At 45.9% G+C, this 18,204-nt stretch overlaps 1 protein-coding gene across 1 annotated transcript in view; it reads left to right on the top strand.

Moving 5' to 3' along the window:
* The window catches only part of LOC111972852 (zinc finger protein 385C), a 121,860-nt gene that overhangs the window by 79,135 nt on the left and 24,521 nt on the right, over positions 1 to 18,204 (top strand). Inside the window, 2 exon segments of the mRNA XM_070446236.1 lie at positions 10,767 to 10,909; positions 15,198 to 15,308. Coding sequence (XP_070302337.1) covers positions 10,767 to 10,909; positions 15,198 to 15,308 — 254 coding nt within the window.

Raw genomic sequence — 18,204 nt, 5'->3', positions numbered from 1 at the left:
TTTGACTAAAACATAATCATTCCAAACATTGCTTTCATTTGTATAAGATCACATATACAGTATCTCTCTATTATGCGTGAGAATACTTTGGAACAGATTTATATTTAAATCACATTGAACTGATTATATGATGTTTTTACAGTCTTTTATGTCTGACAATAAAAATGTAAAATATTTTAATCTGAAAACTTGGGGGGGCAAATGAAATGACCCGGGGGCCAAATTCGGCCCTTCGGCCTGCCATTTGGGAAACCCTGCTGTAGAGCATCGACAGATGAACTATCCAAATAAAGTGTTACCCCATGGTGCAGGTGCTGGTCGAGTATCAATTTTTCCAACCCAATGGTTAGGATTCGGCGCTCTCACAGCCGCGGCACGGGTTCGATTCCCGGTCAGGGAGCTACTCCTTGGGCTCCCGAGTGGCGCAGCGGTCTAAGGCACTGCATCTCACTGCTAGAACTGTCACTACAGACCCTGGTTTGATCCCGGGCTGTATCACAACCGGGCGTGATCAGGAGTCCCATTGGGCGGTGCACAATTGGCCCAGCGTTGTCCGGGTTAGGGTAGGGTTTTGCTGGGGTAGGCTGTCATTGTAAAATAAGAATTTGTTGTTAACTGACTTGCCAAGTTAAATAAAAGTTAAATAAAACAATTCTAAAATAAAAAATCCCTAATTTCCCAACATTAGTTGCATCCTACTGTACACCCTTCTCCTTCATTGAAGGGCACTCCTACTGTGCCAGTCCCACCCCCACCTCAACATATTTCTTTAGGGAGCATCAAAAGTAGCCTGAGCGGCAGACGGACAGTGTTAGTGGAGTTCATATTCACACGGACGACTATCTGACTTTGAACATTTCCTCTGAAAGACCCTGTCACAGGGAAGGGTGCGTTTTCCTCCCTCCTGACTGTACCCTATTTTCCAATGGCAGGTCAAACTGTGCCTAGCCATGTGTTAAATCAGGTCGCATGGAGGCTTCTGTCACCTCCCACTAGCAGCAGAAAGAGTGTTTGGAGATGAAGGGGAAGGAGATAGAAGGTGAAAGGAGGACAGAACGAAGCAGGGGGGAGTAGTTTTCAACAACCAATTACCTCACTGGTTTCCTGGAGAAAGTGCACTAACCTAGTTTGGTTGGTGGAAGTGGTTGTGTAAATGTGTTTCTCCTTGTTGAAGAACAGGAAATGTGCTATTTATCTGCACTTCAGTTGCCTATCTTGTGGTGTTTCAGGGTCTCTTCCAGCTTTGACACTAAACAGGGAGAGTCACTTAACAAAGTAGTGAGAGAACGTAGTTCTGTTAACAACGGACAATCACACACTTGATTAAACAGCCATTTCAGAGAGGGAGGTGAGGACGGGAGATCAGTTCRGCACAAATAAACTCTGCAGTGCTGTCACATAAGCCATAAACCCCTCCCACACACACACACACACACACACACACACACAGTCATAGACAAAATACACAAATAGTCATACACTGTTATAGCACACATACACACACAGTTATACACTTAATCATACGTACACTGTCTGCACTACCAACACAACACAAGTGACCCAGAAAAATACGAGAAAAATACATTCCAAACAGCTTTAAAGGAGGGTGGGAACGGTCGGTTCAATACTCTCTGACAGCACAGCAGCAGGGAGAGATTCCCTTTGACTCTCTATGACTCAAACGGGATTTCAGATTGCATGTCATTCAGGGCGTTTACACGCCATGTTTACTCTCCTTGTCTCCTTGTGTTCTTCTGTATCAGACACAAACAGGGTGAAATACCAGCCTTCCTCTGTCAGACTTCACTGTAATAGAATAGTATGGGTGAGATCATTAACTAGGCATCGTTAAAAGAAACAAATACACTTCTGTTAATTTCATGCAGGAAAAGAGAATCAATTGGCCTGAACACCGAGCTACTATTTCCTTCATTATCCATGGACCGTGCGCTGTTCCATCTAATCAACTTCAGATCACATTTTAAACTCAGGTTTTCATATTGTCATGATGCTTGAAGGAGAGTATGGACAGAGAGATAGAGAGAGAAACGGAGAGGTAGAGGGATAGAGAGAGCGTCGGTGGGAGTCTTTAATTAAAGCTGATTATGCTTAATGTTCTCCGTCCATGCAGTAATGGCTCCCGTGGTAGTCCTCACACAACCTCGGGATCAAGCGGAAGTTAATTGGCTGTTAAGACTCTCCCTTTCTTTTCCCTCTCAGACCGTCTTCTCCCCCCCTCTTTCTATCCTTCAGAGGAATCGGAGCGAATGACCGCCTGTGGCTTTTCACTATTTGAATTGACGCTACGGTTGTAATCTATGAGAACATCTCCAAACTGTCTCACTGGGCTCAGAGCCACTTTCACATACAATACAGTACATGGCCTAATCTTAGGTATTTTATGGCTTCTAACGGTTGCATCCAAAATGGCACCCTATTTAGTGCACTTTTGACTAGAGTCCGTTGCGTTTCTCAAGTAGTGCCCTATACGTATATGGTTGCAATCTAAGAGTTGGCTACCAGTTCTATTTATAACCTAGGAATTGTAGTTCTGGGCTGATCCTACCATGTCACATCCTGTCCTATCAGTGCATGGTCTGAGGCAGGCTATGGCTGCCTATTAGAGGCTCAGGGGGGACAGAGCCTAGTATGAGCAACAGCCTTGTGACTGACTGGGACTGTGCATGTCACTCGTCGTCCCTTAGTGTGCACATTTGGTAAGCTATGATGAAGAGCTCCGTCAGGCATTCAGGGGTTGTTTAAGAGGAGCATCTCAAGAGAACACGCATACAGACGGCGGGGGTAGTGGTGGGGATGTTTGGTGTTATAAAACAAAAATGGTATTATCTTATTAGCATAAAACGAACTGGGCTCGCACTCACATGCTCTTATTGTGATACTGGCCCTTCACTAAAGGAGCATGTTTTCTCTCTTTAATGGAATCCATGGGCAAGCACCGGGCCTACATTCCTACATGAGTTCCGTTTACCCGGCTGGATATGACAGTTTATCTGACAGAATACATTACATTGCTCAGCAGTCAATAGCGCTGAAACATTTTAAACCTGAGTTAGTGTCAGCGGTATATTCATGTGGCTGTGATTGTCCTTGGGGCGTTTGGCAATCAGTCTGGAGCCCATGTCTTTCACCACAGTGACGAGTCTCAGTGACAAAGCCATAAACAGAAGACACATCCAGCTCAGGATCTGAATAAATTTGCCTTCCCTCTCTTACAGTACAATACAGGACATTAATGTTGAACATTCAGACTACCGAAATAGAAAGGAAGTCATTTTATGTCCTTTATGTCCTATGTGGCTCTAGGGCTTCCTGTCAACCTTACTGAAGGACACAGCAGCAGTAGTGATGTCCATAGGGCATTATGCCACCCTGCCACCCTCAGGTCTCTGTCTCCCTGTCCACTCCCCCACTCTGCTCTGCACCACATCACCACTACCACATGAAGGTCCTCTACAGCCGGCGGACGCATCTTTAGGAGCCTGCTGTCTTCTTTATGTTGTCCTGCAGCCCCTTGTCCATCTCTGTTTGTTAGAGATCCAATCAGCTGGTTCTGAACCAAGCCCAATGTGCCAACCAACACAGATAATTACAAAGGGCTGTAAATAGACATGCAGCCTTTCCTCTCTCCTTCCCTCCCTCCACCCTCCACCACTCAATGGGGGTAAGGGAGGTTTGAGGGGTGGTGGGAGAATAAAGATGGGGAATAGGTAGTCTAGCGGTTATGAGCGTTGGACCAGTAACTGAAAAGTCATTGGTTTGAATCCCCTAGGTGAAAAAACTGTCGACCTGCCCTTGAGCAAGGCACTTTACCCTAGTTGATCCTGTAAGTTGCACTGAATAAGAGTGCCTGCTAAATGACTAAAATGTCAATGTAAATCATTAGAAAGGCAAAAGGGGAGGGGCTTACACAAAAGGCCAGAAATACAGAACCAGTCTAAAGTTTGGACACACCTACTCATTCAAGGGTTTTTCTTTATTTTTACTATTTTCTACATTGTAGAATAATAGTGAAGACATCAACACTATGAAATAATACATATGGAATCATGTAGTAAACAAAAAAGAGTTAAACAAATCAAAATATATTTTCGATTTTCGATTCTTCAAAGTAGCCACCCTTTGCCTTGATGACAGCTTTGCACACTCTTGGCATTCTCTCAACCAGCTTCACCTGGAATGCTTTTCCAACAGTCTTGAAGGAGTTCCCACATATGCTGAGCACTTGTTGGCTGCTTTTCCTTCACTCTGCAGTCCAACTCATCCCAAACCATCTCAATTGGGTTGAGGTTCACGGTGGGAACCACACATGCGGAGATCATCCGCTCACGTACTCTGCGTCTCACAAAGACATGGCGGTTGGAACCAAAAATCTCAAATTTGGACTCATCAGATCAAAGGACAGATTTCCACCGGCCTAATGTCTATTGCTCGTGTTTCTTGGCCCAAGAAAGTCTCTTCTTCTTATTGGTGTCCTTTAGCAGTAGTTTCTTTGCAGCAATTTGACCATGAAGGCCTGATTCACACAGTCCCCTCTGAACAGTTGATGTTGAGATGTGTCTTTTACTTGAATTCTGTGAAACATTTATTTGGACTGCAATTTCTGAGGCTGGTAACTCTAATGAACTTATCCTCTGCAGCAGAGGTAACTCTCGGTTTTCCTTTCCTGTGGCGGTCCTCATGAGAGCCAGTTTCATCATAGTGCTTGATGGTGTTTGTGACTGCACTTGAAGAAACTTTCAAAGTTCTTGAAATGTTCCGGATTGACTGACCTTCATGTCTTCAATTAATGATGGACTGTCATTTCTCTTTGCTTATTTAAGCTGTTCTTGCCATAATATGGACTTGGTCTTTTACCAAATAGGGCTATCTTCTGTATACCACCCCTACCTTGTCACAACACAACTGATTGGCTCAAACGTATTAAGAAGGAAAGAAATTCCACAAATTAACTTTTAACAAGGCATACCTGTTAATTGAAGTGCATTCCAGGTGACTACCTCATGAAGCTGGTTGAGAGAATGCCAAGCGTGTGCAAAGCTGTCATCAAGGAAAAGGGTGGCTATTTGAAGAATATAAAATATATTTAGATTTTTTTTAACACTTTTCTGGTTACTACATGATTTTGGATGTCTTCTACTGTCTTCACTATTATTCTAAAATGTAGAAAATAGTAAAAATAAAGAAAAACCCCGAAATGGGTAGATGTATATATATACATTTTTTCTATTAAAAACCGCAGTCTCGGGCCTCCCGAGTGGCACAGTGGTCTAAGGCACTGTATCGCAGTGCTTGAGGTGTCACTACAGACCTGGGTTCATTCCCAGGCTGTGTCACAACTGGCCGTGACTGGGAGTCCCGTAGGGCGGCGTACAATTGGCCTAGCGTCGTCTGGGTTAGGGGAGGGTTTGGCTCGTCGCGATCTATCGACTCCTTGTGGCGGGCCGGGCACTTGCAGGCTGACTTCGGTCGTCAGTTGAACAGTGTTTCCTCCAGCACAATGGTGCGGGTGGGTGTTAAGAAGTGTGGTTTGGCGAGTCATGTTTCGGAGGACGTATAACTCGACCTTCGCCTCTCCCCAGCCTGTTGGGGAGTTGCAGCGATGAGACAAGATCGTAATTGGATATCACAAAATTGGGGAGAAAAAGTGACAAAAAATAAAATAAAATAAAATGTAACACAGTCAATGTGGAAATAGTGTTCTTAATGTATTCACATAATGTGTTGATGGACATCATGCTGTGCCTGATGATGGTAGATGTTGTGTAACTGAGTCATGTGTTAAGGCGATATGTGTTGTTGTGATGGTCAGTGGAGGAAGAGGAGTGTGGATTAAGTTCTAGAGACAGTCAGCGCAGTAAGCAGAGTCCTCTCCCACAGTCTGGACTGGACATTCTGTTTTATCACATAAGTCTTGTTGTCTGGACAGCCACTGATGCATCAACACATCAGAGCCTGCACACCGGAGTGTCTTTGGACAGACAACACACACACACACTCATTAAATGAGAATGACGCAATGTGATAGAAGGAGGTTAGCTGTGGCTTCAGGGCCGAATCAGCCTACCCCTCCTCCCTAACACATGTCCACACACACACACACACACACACACACACACACACACACACACACACACACACACACACACACACACACCTTTTATTTCCTCCTTCCCTTCTGTTGTATGTATGATGTGTTTGTTTTTGTGTCCCTCTACACCGTAATATAGATTTCGGTGGCGTACACCGAGTGCATTCACATAGGCTTTGAGAACGTGTCTGTGCGTGCATGCATCCGTGCGTGTGTGTGTTTATTCCCCCCCGAGTGTCATTTGTTTCCTGGAGGTGCCTGGGTGGAGGTATGTTAGTATGGGTTTTATGTGGTACTCACCTTCCACATCTGTCTCCAGTACACAGAGAGCAACCACTCAGTTGTCAGTGGCTGGCTGTTGTACATTCCTTGATTCCTATGCGTGTTCCTCAGCGCGGCGCTAGTCTTATCATCCAAACAGGCAAATAGCCAGCCTCTGATTTAATCAACTGTATTGGGAGCCACAGAGAAAGAAGGAGGGAGGGATGCACTATCAGCTGATAACTGTCCTCCAAGCTAGGCTAACCCTGCGCCTTCTCGCGCGTGTGACATCTCGTGGTGGAAGGCTGGGGCCCACGTGACTGGAGTTGATGTCCGCCCTCCATGCCGTCTCTGTGGGCGAAAGACAGACAGCAGTGGGCCGTCCTCACCCAGCACCCAGCTGGGTGCAGACACAGCCAGGCCTCTACCCAGCACGGTGAACATATGCCTGGGGCTCCAGCGTTGCCCCTTTACTCCTCAGCTCCACCGACCAATCATAAAACTAGGCTGCATCTCAAATGGTACCCTTTTCCCTGGTCAAAAGTAGTGCACTATGTAGGGAATAGGGTGTCATTTGGGATGGAGCCACAACACTCATCTTAGAGAGGAGGAGGGGGAGGGGCTGGTTGTCAATCTGATATCAAACCGTGAGGCAGACGGCTGTCAGGACTGCTGCCTTCCCCATTGTTATTCTGTCACGTCCATCACAGATGCCCCATACATACATACATCCATCCATACATACATACATACATACATACATACATACATACAGTTGAAGTCGGAAGTTTACATACACCCTCGCCAAATACATTTAAACTCTATTTTTCGTGATTTCTGACATTTAATCCGAGTAAAAATTCCCTGTCTTAGGGCAGTTAGGATCACCACTTTATTTTAATAATGTGAAATGTCCAAATATGTAACGCTCTTCTACCTCGTCCTCCTCCTCAGGAGAGGAGAGAAGGATCAGATGACCAAAATGCAGCGTTGTAATTAGACATGATATTTATTAAACAAGGACGAAAACGAACACGAAAATATACTTGAAGAATTTACAAAACAACAAACGACGTAGACTGACCTGAACATAAGAACTTACATAAAACCGAAGAACGCATGAAACAGGAACAGACTACAACAAACGAACGAAAACACGAAACAGTCCCGTGTGGTGCATACAGACACAGACACAGGAAACAACCACCCACAACAAACAATGTGAAACCACCTACCTTAATATGGCTCTCAATCAGAGGAAACGTAAACCACCTGCCTCTAATTGAGAACCATATCAGGTCACCCATTAACCAACATAGAAACACATAACATAGACTGCCCACCCAAACTCACGCCCTGACCGACTAACACATACAAAAATAACAGAAAACAGGTCAGGAACGTGACAAAAGAATAGTAAAGAGAATGATTATTTCAGCTTTAATTCTTTCATCACATTCCCAGTGAATCAGAAGTTTACATACATTCAATTAGTATTTGGTAGCATTGCCTTTAAATTGTTTAACTTGGATCAAATGTTTCGGGTAGCCTTCCACAAGCTTCCCACAGTAAATTGGGTGAATTTTGGCCCATGCCGCATGACAGAGCTGGTGTAACTGAGTCAGGTTTGTAGACCTCCTTGCTCGTACACACTTTTTCAGTTCTGCCCACAGATTTTCTATAGGATTGATGTCAGGGCTTTGTGATGGCCACTCCAATACCTTGACTTTGTTGTCCTTAAACCATTTTGCCAAAACTTTGGAAGTATGCTTGGGGTCATTGTCCATTCGGAAGACCCATTTGCGACCAAGCTTTAACTTCCTGACTGATGTCTTGACATGTTGCTTCAATATATCCACATAATTTTCCTCCCTCATGATGCCATCTATTTTGTGAGGTGCACCAGTCCCTCCTGCAGCAAAGCACCCCCACAACATGATGCTGCCACCCCCATGCTTCACGGCTGGGATGGTGTTCTTCGGCTTGCAAGCCTCACCATTTTTCCTCCAAACATAACGATGGCCATTATGGCCAAACAGTTCAATTTTTGTTTCATCAGACCAGAGGACATTTCCCCAAAAAGTACGATCTTTGTCCCTGTGTGCAGTTGCAAACCGTAGTCTGGCTTTTTTATGGCAGTTTTGGAGCAGTGGCTTCTTCCTTGCTTAGTGGCCTTTCAGGTTAAGTCGATATAGGACTCGTTTTACTGTGGATATAGATACCTTTGTACCTGTTTCCTCCAGCATCTTCACAAGGTCCTTTGCTGTTGTTCTGGGATTGATTTGCACTTTTCACACCAAAGTACGTTAATCTCTAGGAGACAGAACACGTCTCCTTCCTGAGCGGTATGTCGGCTGCGTGGTCCCATGGTGTTTATACTTGCGTACTATTGTTTGTACAGATGAACGTGGTACCTTCAGGCGTTTGGAAATTGCTCCCAAGGATGAACCCAGCTTGTGGAGGTCTGCAATTTTTTTCTGAGGTCTTGGCTGATTTATTTTGATTTTCCCATGATGTCAAGCAAAGAGGCACTGAGTTTGAAGGTAGGCCTTGAAATACATCCACAGGTACACCTCCAATTGACTCAAATGATGTCAATTAGCCTATCAGAAGCTTCTAAAGCCATAACATCGTTTTCTGGAATTTTCCATGCTGTTTTAAAGGCACAGTCAATTTAGTGTATGTTAACTTCTGACCCACTGGAATTGTGATTATGGTGAATTATAAGTAAAATAATCTGTCTGTAAACAATTGTTGGAAAAATGACTTGTGTCATGCACAAAGTAGATGTCCTAACCGACTTGCCAAAACTATAGTTTGTTAATAATACATTGGCGGAGTGGTTGAAAAACGAGTTTTAATGACTCCAACCTAAGTGTATGTAAACTTCCGACTCAACTGTTATCATACCTGTCTTGTGTAATATATACTGAATAGCTAGTCTTCACTCGCTGTGTTATATGGCTATATTATATTGCAGGTCCTTGACTTTGTGAGGACAGTGGTACTATGTATAAGGTCTCACCTCTTGATCTGCTGTTTGTTATGATGTACTGTATAGCAACCACCTAGAAACCACCATGTTTTAGCATCTACTACTTTACCAAGATCAGCTGTGACTTAGCGTAGATATGTCTTATGGGTCGTAATGTTCCAGACAATCTCCTCTTTCAGAGGTGACCGTTGTTATGGATCAATGTCCTTTTTTTCTAAGGTGTGTGTTATTACGAGGTCAGTCTCTTCTCTTTTTAAGGTGTGTGTTATTACGAGTCAATCTCTTCTCTGTCTAAGGTGTGTGTTATTGTGTCCTGATATCTCCTCATCCTCCTATCATATCCACGGTGTGTGTTGTAACGGTGTGTTGCATTGCGCATGCTCAGGGCAGGTCTGACGACCCAGAGATGATACTGATGATTGATCCTGGCGGTGGGAAAGTACCCAGCTCAGCACCGGCCCACTGAAACGCAGCCAGCCGGAAAATTAGAAATCTCTTCATCCCTGGTCCATTTGATATATCCGGTATCATCTCCCAGCTCGTACGGTGCAGGCCAGGCACTCCCCTCTCACAGCCAATAAATCTGTAATTAAATGATATGTGTGTGTGTATACGTGAGCGCCCGGTGCATGTCCTTGAAGGATTACCTCTGGCAGTGGGGTGATAGGATGTAGGGGGGTCGTGAAGGGGGTTGCTCAAATGTCAAAGCCCCCCTCCCCCCCCCACAACACACACACCTACCTCCCACCTTACCCCCACCTCCCACCTTACCTCCCACCTTACCTCCCATCTCACAACCTTACCTCACACCTCCCACCTTATCGCACAGCTTACCTCACAACTTTTCTCCCACCTTACCTCACACCTTACCTCACAGCTTACATCCACCATACCTCCCACCTTACCTCACACCTTACCTCCCATCTCACACCTTACCTCACACCTCCCACCTTACCTCACAGCTTACCTCACAACTTTTCTCCCACCTTACCTCACACCTTACCTCACACCTTACTTCACACCTTACCTCCCACCTCACACCCCCCACCTTACTTCACACCTTACCTCACAACTCACACCTTACCTCACACCTCCCAACCTACCTCCCAACTTACCTCCCACCTTACCTCACACCTTACCTCACACGTTACCTCCCACCTTCCACACCTCCCACCTTACCTCCCACCTTACCTCACACCTCCCACACCTCACACCTTACCTCCCACACTTCACACCTCACCTCCCACCTTACCTCACACCTCCCACACCTCACACCTTATGTCATGCCTTACCTACCAAACTCACTGGTAGTGAGAAGAGACAGAAAAGAGACATCAAAGCGTCTCTCATGATTGTTCTGAGTGTTTGTCTAACCCTGTTGTGTTGTTGTGTTCCATCCAGGCACCTCTGCCCAGGGCAACCCCCTCCTGGCCTCCCTGCCTGTCCCGGGACGGCCCCTGCAGCCCCACCTTGACCTCAAACACTTCCTGCCTTTCAGGCTCAATGGATCGTCCCCCCTCAGCCTCTTCCCTAACTTCAGCACAGTGAGTCACACAGCACGGCATGGCACATCAACATCACCTAGTCATATCTACGTAACTACCACACTGCTGGTGTGAACTCAAAATACCTTTTGGTCTGTAAAATATTCTGTTATTTTCATGAGCTTAAGATGTCTGAAAAAATAGGCTACTCAAAGTGCCTGATGCCATTACCTTAAATTCCAATATATCTGTTGGTATTATAGAGTCACGCCCACCTTTGTGCGGACATTGTCAAAGGCTCCTCCCACTAGACAGGTAGGGAACCAAGGTGACCGGAAGAATACAATATCGGTTCTTGGGGAATTTAAGAGAAGGGAAGTAAGAGTGAAATTGTTAAGAGATCTGTAAATTTAAATATAGTTAATGTATTTGAACTGTACTCTAAATTAAATATACTCCAAATAGAAATAAGCACATATAATAATTTGAGAGGGTGGGAAGGGGAGTATGGAGGGGGTGGGAAGGGGATATATATTGACAATGTATGAAATTTAAATATTTTTGATTATCTACCATGGAAAAATTATACAAACAAATATAATTGAAAAATAACTGTAAAAAATAGAGTAATGAGTTGAGTAGAATACAATTACATTATTTTCTTATTTGCATATTCTAACATGTTGTCACGCCCTGACCATAGAGAGCTGTTTATTCTCTGTTGGTTGGGGCGTGATAGTGACTAGGGTGGGTCATCTAGGTGATTAATGGTTTATGTTGGCCTGGTATGTTTCCCAAACAGAGACAGCTGTTTATCGTTGTCTCTGATTGGGGATCATATTTAGGCAGCCATTTCCTCATTGTGCTTTGTGGGATCTTGTCTACAGATAGTTGCCTGTGTGCACACCAGTAGCGGCATGTTTCGTTTGTGCCTGTGCTTTATTGTTTTGTTTGGTGAGTTTAAATTTATTAAAATATGTGGAACTCTACGCACGCTGCGCCTTGGTCCGATCATTATGACGAACGTAACAGAAGATCCCACCAACAACGGACCAAGCAGCATGTCCGGGAGATAATGGCATCCTGGTCGATAGAGGAGATTAGGGAGAGAACATCATGGACTTGGGACGACATAATAGCAGGAGAGAAGAGCCTGCCATGGAGGCAAGCGGAAGCAGCGAAGGAGTGACAACGACGAAGTCGGGGAGGTAGGCCACAGAAATCCAAATAATTATTTTGGGGGGGGCACATGGAGCAGTCGGCAGGGCCGAGGAGTGAACCAGAGCCAGTCAGGGAGAAGGAGAATTTGGAGGAGAGAGAAATGGGAGAGTTGTTGAGTTGGTGGAGGATGCACGGATTTGGAATAAAGGAACGTGTTGTCAGTTTGGTGCCACCTGAGTCAGCTCCCCGTACTCATCCTGAGTAGTGTGTTAAAGTTCCGGAACAGTTGATGCCGGCTATACACACCAGGTCTCCAGTGCACCTTCACAACCCAGTACGTCCTGTTCCTGCTCCTCGCACTTGCCGTGTGAAGTGTGTTAAAGTTCCGGTACCATTGATGCCGGCTATACGCACCAGGTCTCCAGTACGTCTCCACAGCCCGGTACGTCCTGTGCCTGCTCCTCGCACTCTCCCTCAAGTGCGTGTTCCCAGTCAGGTGCATCCTGTTCCTGCTCCTCGCACTCTCCTTGGAGTGCGCTTTCCCAGTCAGGTGCATCCTGTTCCTGCTCCTCGCACTCTCCTTGGAGTGCGTGTCCACAGTCCAGCACGTCCTGTGCCTCCTCCCCGCACTCGCCCTGAGGTGCGTGTCATCAGCCCGGTACCACCAGTGCCGGCCCCACGCACCAAGCTTCCGGCGACAGTTCCCAGTCCAGAGCTTCCGGCGACAGTTCCCAGTCCAGAGCTTCCGGCGACAGTTCCCAGTCCAGAGTTTCTGGTGACGGTCGACAGTCAGGAATCTCCAACGACGGTCCACAGTCCGGAACCTCCTGAGACGGTCGGCGGTCCGGAACCTCCTGAGACGGTCCGGAGCCTCCTGACACGGTCCGGAGCCTCCAGCGACGGTCGGCGGTCCGGAGCCTTTGTATCAGATGGTCGTCTGGGAGTGTGCACGTGTCCTGTATCAGATGGTGGTCTGGGAGCGTGCACGTGTCCTGTATCGGATGGTCATCTGGGTGCGTGCACGTGTCCTGCATCAGATGGTCATCTGGGAGCGTTCACGTGTCCTTTATCGGATGGTCATCTGGGAGCGTGCACGTGTCTTGTATCGGATGGTCATCTGGGAGCGTTCACGTGTCTTGTATCAGATGGTCATCTGGGAGCGTGCACGTGTCCTGTATCGGGTGGTGGAGTACAGACTTTCCAAGTGAAAAGCTCCCTCTGTGTGTGATCACTGGCAGACCACCACCCACAGCCACCGGTCACCCAGGAAGCCCGGTGAGAAACCCTGCCTAGCCAATCACAAAGCCAGGGAGTAAACTAGCCAACCAGTCAGAGCAGCAGTATTAGTAGTAGTAACAGCTGCATTATTCATACATACAGCCTTCCAGCACAGAAAAAAACACACCGCCAGAAAACGACAGTATCACCACACTATGAAGTCATCTGTGAAACACTACTTCTCTAGCATACAGCTAGCAGATGTGCTACGTAGCCTTTCGCTTGCCACCAACTCCCTAGAATTCAACCAGCCTTCAAGAGTTAATAACAGCAAATAACGCCCACCTGAGACTTCTGGCACAGAATAATTAGCCTATAGCGGCTATGTGACCTAGCTAATATAACACACAGCAGACCAATACAGCTATGGCATTAATCACTAGGACCCTTCCCCCTCTTCCAGTCTCACCTTTCCTCTTTCCTGGGATGTGTCCTAAATGGCACCCTATTCCCAGTTTAGTGCACTACCGGCCCTGGTCAAAAGTAGTGCACTACATAGGGAATAGAGTCTAATTTGGGACTCCAGCCCCAGTCTCAATGGTGACATTCCGGTTCTCTGGGGCCCGGGGAGGCAGAGGCACACGTTGTTCGGGGCGTGTGCAGGGGAAAGATGAATGCACCTGTCTCACGAGCTAAATAGACCTCAGTCTCCCCCTTCACTTCAATCATCGTTTCAGCTGCGGCCCGCCGTGAGATAGCTCCTGTCTGCAGAGGGGAGGGGGGGAGAGAGGAAGTGGGCCGGACAATAGGTGCATTTACACCGGCATGTTCAGGATGGCTGCGGGCGAACAATGGCCACATTCTCTCAGCTCCCTAAAACAAATAGTTGTGTGCGGCGTACCCTGTGAAGGTGGCCAGAGGGCACAGTGTAGAGGAGCTCTGTTTCCATGACACAGGTTTGGCTTCGGAAGGGAAAGGTTAGTTACTCCCTGAGGTAGCAGCACTGCACCGCGTTGTTTAAGGAGCCGGAATAGAGGGGCGTAGGGTTACCCTTGAGGGAACAGCAGGCAAGCAGTGTTGCACAGGATGAGGGTTGTAAGACCGGTGTGTTTAAGGTTGTTTCGATTCCACACCCGACCACATCTGGCCTTTGAAAACAGATCATTTAGAGTCAACACAGAAACAGAGCTGTTTTTCTTTGTGTGTGTGTGTTGTGTGTGTGTGTGTGTGTGTGTGTGTGTGTGTGTGTGTGTGTGTGTGTGTGTTCATGCCTGGTGTGTGTATTGAGGGGCAGCCATTGTTTAGTGTTGTGTATCAGACAATAGCCAGTGCCATCCACACACACAGCCACTGTTGTGAAGTGATGCCAGGGAAGACGTCTATCTGGTTACACTGAGTGTAACATGGCTTGCCCAGCACATTGTTCCAACCCACCCCTCCACAGCGTGCACAGCCACCCCCCCACCTCCCCTCTGTCTCCTGAGGAGAGGGCAAGTGCGGGGCGAGCCAGACGCCAGGCTGGGGAAGGATCCAGGGTGATTGTTATATTTGATACCGTGCTGATGYGMGCCACACTGAAATCAGCTGTCYTCYTGCAATCCAGCCATTCTAATCAAYCCCAGAGCAGTCACCCTGGCTCTGGCCTCACACCCCCTATCAGCTGAGATGGTGAGAGAATATCTTCCCTCCCCCAGGAATCTCTGAAGTCTTTAGGCACGTAGACAGTAAAACTCATGTGACATATCGTATATATTGTCTGCCCAAAGTCCCTTTCTCTAACTACTTCCCACTATACTGCCCTGGATCAGAGCTCGCATGRCATTGRATCCTCAGGCTGARMTMAGRTGTYTCTCCAATTCTCCATGCAGTTTTGMTGTGGTCAAACCCAGTGMATTTATAGGYGTATCAYGGGTCAGAGGTCKCYGATGGACTGATAGWTTTAACCCCTGGTCTCCTGTCTGTCCTGCAGATGGACCCGGTGCAGAAGGCGGTGATCAACCACACGTTTGGCGTCCCTCAGCCACTCAAGAAGAAACAGATCATCTCCTGTAACATCTGTCACCTGCGCTTCAACTCACCGGTAAGAGAATGCTGTGTGTGTGTGTGTGTGTGTGTGTGTGTGTTTGTCTGCATGACTGCGAGAGGGAGATAGATAAAAGAGAGAGTGAAAAAACAGATCATTTGAGTCAACACAGAAACAGAGCTGTTTTCTTTGTGTGGTGTGTGTTGTGTGTGGTGTGTGTGTGGTGTGTGTGTGTGTGTGTTGTGTGTGTGTGTGTGTGTGTTCATGCCTGTGTGTGTATTGAGGGGCAGCCATTGTTTAGTGTGTGTATCAGACAATAGCCAGTGCCATCCACACACACAGCCACTGTTGTGAAGTGATGCCAGGGAAGACGTCTATCTGGTTCACTGAGATGTAACATGGCTTGCCCAGCACATTGTTCCAACCCAGCCCTCACAGCGTGCACAGCCACCCCCCACCTCCCTCTCTGTCTCTGAGGAGAGGGCAGTGCGGGGCGAGCAGACGCCAGGCTGGGAAGGATCCAGGGTGATTGTATATTTTGATACCGTGCTGATGGTGCCACACTGAAATCAGCTGTCGTCATGCAATCCAGCCATTCTAATCAAACCCAGAGCAGTCACCCTGGCTCTGGCCTCACAACCCCTATAAGCTGTGATGGGGAGAGAATATCTTCCCTCTCAGGAATGTCTGGAGGTCTTAGGCACATAGAACGTAAAAGTCATGTGACCTGTCGTCTATAGTGTCTGGTCAAAGTACCATTCTCGAGCTACTTCTCACTATACTGCCCTGGATCAGAGCTCGCAGCCATTGCATCTCAGGCTGACGTTAGCTGTGTCTCCAATTCTCCATGCAGTTTTGTTGTGGTCAAACCCAGGGAATATAGGGGTATCAAGGGAGAGTCACGGATGGACTGATAGATTTAACCCCTGTCTCCTGTTGTCCTGCAGATGGACCGGTGCAGAAGGCGGTGATCAACCACACGTTTGGCGTCCCTCACGCACTCAAGAAGAAAACAGATCATCCTGTAACATCTGTCACCTGCGCTTCAACTCACGGTAAGAGAATGCTGTGTGTGTGTGTTGTGTTGTGTGTGTGTTTGTCTGCATGACTGCGAGAGGGAGAGAGTGATTAAGAGAGAAGGAAGTGAGTTGCAGACTTTAGTTGGTAGATTTGACAGTTAGAAAAATTAAAATGTATTGGTTCCTTCCTTCTATCTTCTTTAACCTCTAACGAGCCTCTACCCCGGGTCCGGGAGCACCCCCACCCCCCCACACACTGATTAGCATAGCTAGCATAGCTTCACAAGTAGATAGTAGCATCTAAATATCATTAAATCACAAGTCCAAGACACCAGATGAAAGATACAGATCTTGTGAATAAAGCCACCATTTCAGATTTTTAAAATGTTTTACAGGAAGACAAAATATGTAAATCTATTAGCTAAACACGTTAGCAAAATACACCACTATTCTAACTCCATCAGTTTCTTACTCCTTCAGGTGCTATCACCAATCGGCTCAACTAAGATATTGATATCCACTAACCAAGAAAAAACCTCTTCAGATGACAGTCTGATAACATATATCATGGTATAGGTAGTTTTTGTTAGAAAAAAGTGCATATTTCAGGTAAAAAATCACAGTTTACAATTGACCCACATCACAAATGACTAGAATTACTAGATAGAGCAACGTGTATGACCAATTTACTCATCATAAAACATTTCATAAAAATAGACAAAGCATAGCAATGGAAAGACCCAGTTCTTGTGATTCCAGACCATATTTCAGATTTCTAAGCGTTTTTTCAGCGAAAACACATAAATCAGTAAGTTAGCATACACATGTGCAAACGTTACCAGAGCATCGATTCCAGCCAAGGAGCGCTATAACGTAATCACCGCCAAAATATATATTAATTTTTCACTAACCTTCTCAGAATTCTTCCGATGACACTCCTGTAACATCATTTTACAATATACAATACATTTGTTCGAAAAGGTGCATATTAGCATACAAAACCGTGGTTACACAATAAAAATACTAGGAAATCAAGCCTCAATATGTCTGACGTCATCTATCAGAGTGATCTAGTTAAATTGAAAGCTAATCATATACTTGACTAAAAAAACAGGGTTGACAGCAATCGAAAGAAAATTAGTTCTTAATGCAACCGTGATTAACATTTTTAAAATTATCCTTACTTTTCAATACAGGGTTGGCCAAGTGAAGCTATACCAAACAAAATGCGAAATATGCGTTTAAAAATATTTCGACAGAAACACGATTTATCATTATAATATATTGCTTATCTTGAGCTGTTCTTCCATCAGATTCTTGGGCAATGTATCCTTTCTATGTTAAACGTCTTTTGGTCGATAGATGTCCTCTGTCCTTCGAAATGTCCACCACCAACGACCGACACCCAAAACGTGTCCAAACTTTCAGAGTGCACAACAAAGAAATTCCTCAAAATCGCACTAAACGGATATAAATTGCTATAAAACGGTTCAAATTAACTACATTATGATGTTTTTAACAACTATAACGACTGAAAACATGACCGGAGAAATATTGCTGGTTAGAAAACGATTTGGAACGAGGCAAGTCCGATGGCCTTCACGCTTCAGGCGCACGACGAGAAAGGGCGGTCCCTAAACATTTTGTGGTTTTATAATGGCTGTGAATGTCCCATCGATTCCATTGAAAACGTGATGACGTACAGACACCCAGAGGAAGACGTAGGCAGTGTCGGTTTCTTCATAGCATTCACTGTCGCCTTAAAACAGACCCCAGATAAGAGGTAAAAATTTCTGAAATCTGAACCTGTCATGAAAAGTGCTGTAGAAATTGTTCTGTACCACTCAGAGACAAAATTCCAACTTCTATAGAAACTAGAAGGTGTTTTCTATCCAATAATAACAATAATATGCATATTGTACGATCAAGAAATT

Source organism: Salvelinus sp. IW2-2015, linkage group LG2, assembly GCF_002910315.2.
Source record: "Salvelinus sp. IW2-2015 linkage group LG2, ASM291031v2, whole genome shotgun sequence".
Lineage (NCBI taxonomy): Eukaryota > Metazoa > Chordata > Actinopteri > Salmoniformes > Salmonidae > Salvelinus > Salvelinus sp. IW2-2015.
The sequence above is the reverse complement of the archived record's forward strand: the minus strand, read 5'-3'. Positions and strand labels throughout refer to the sequence as shown.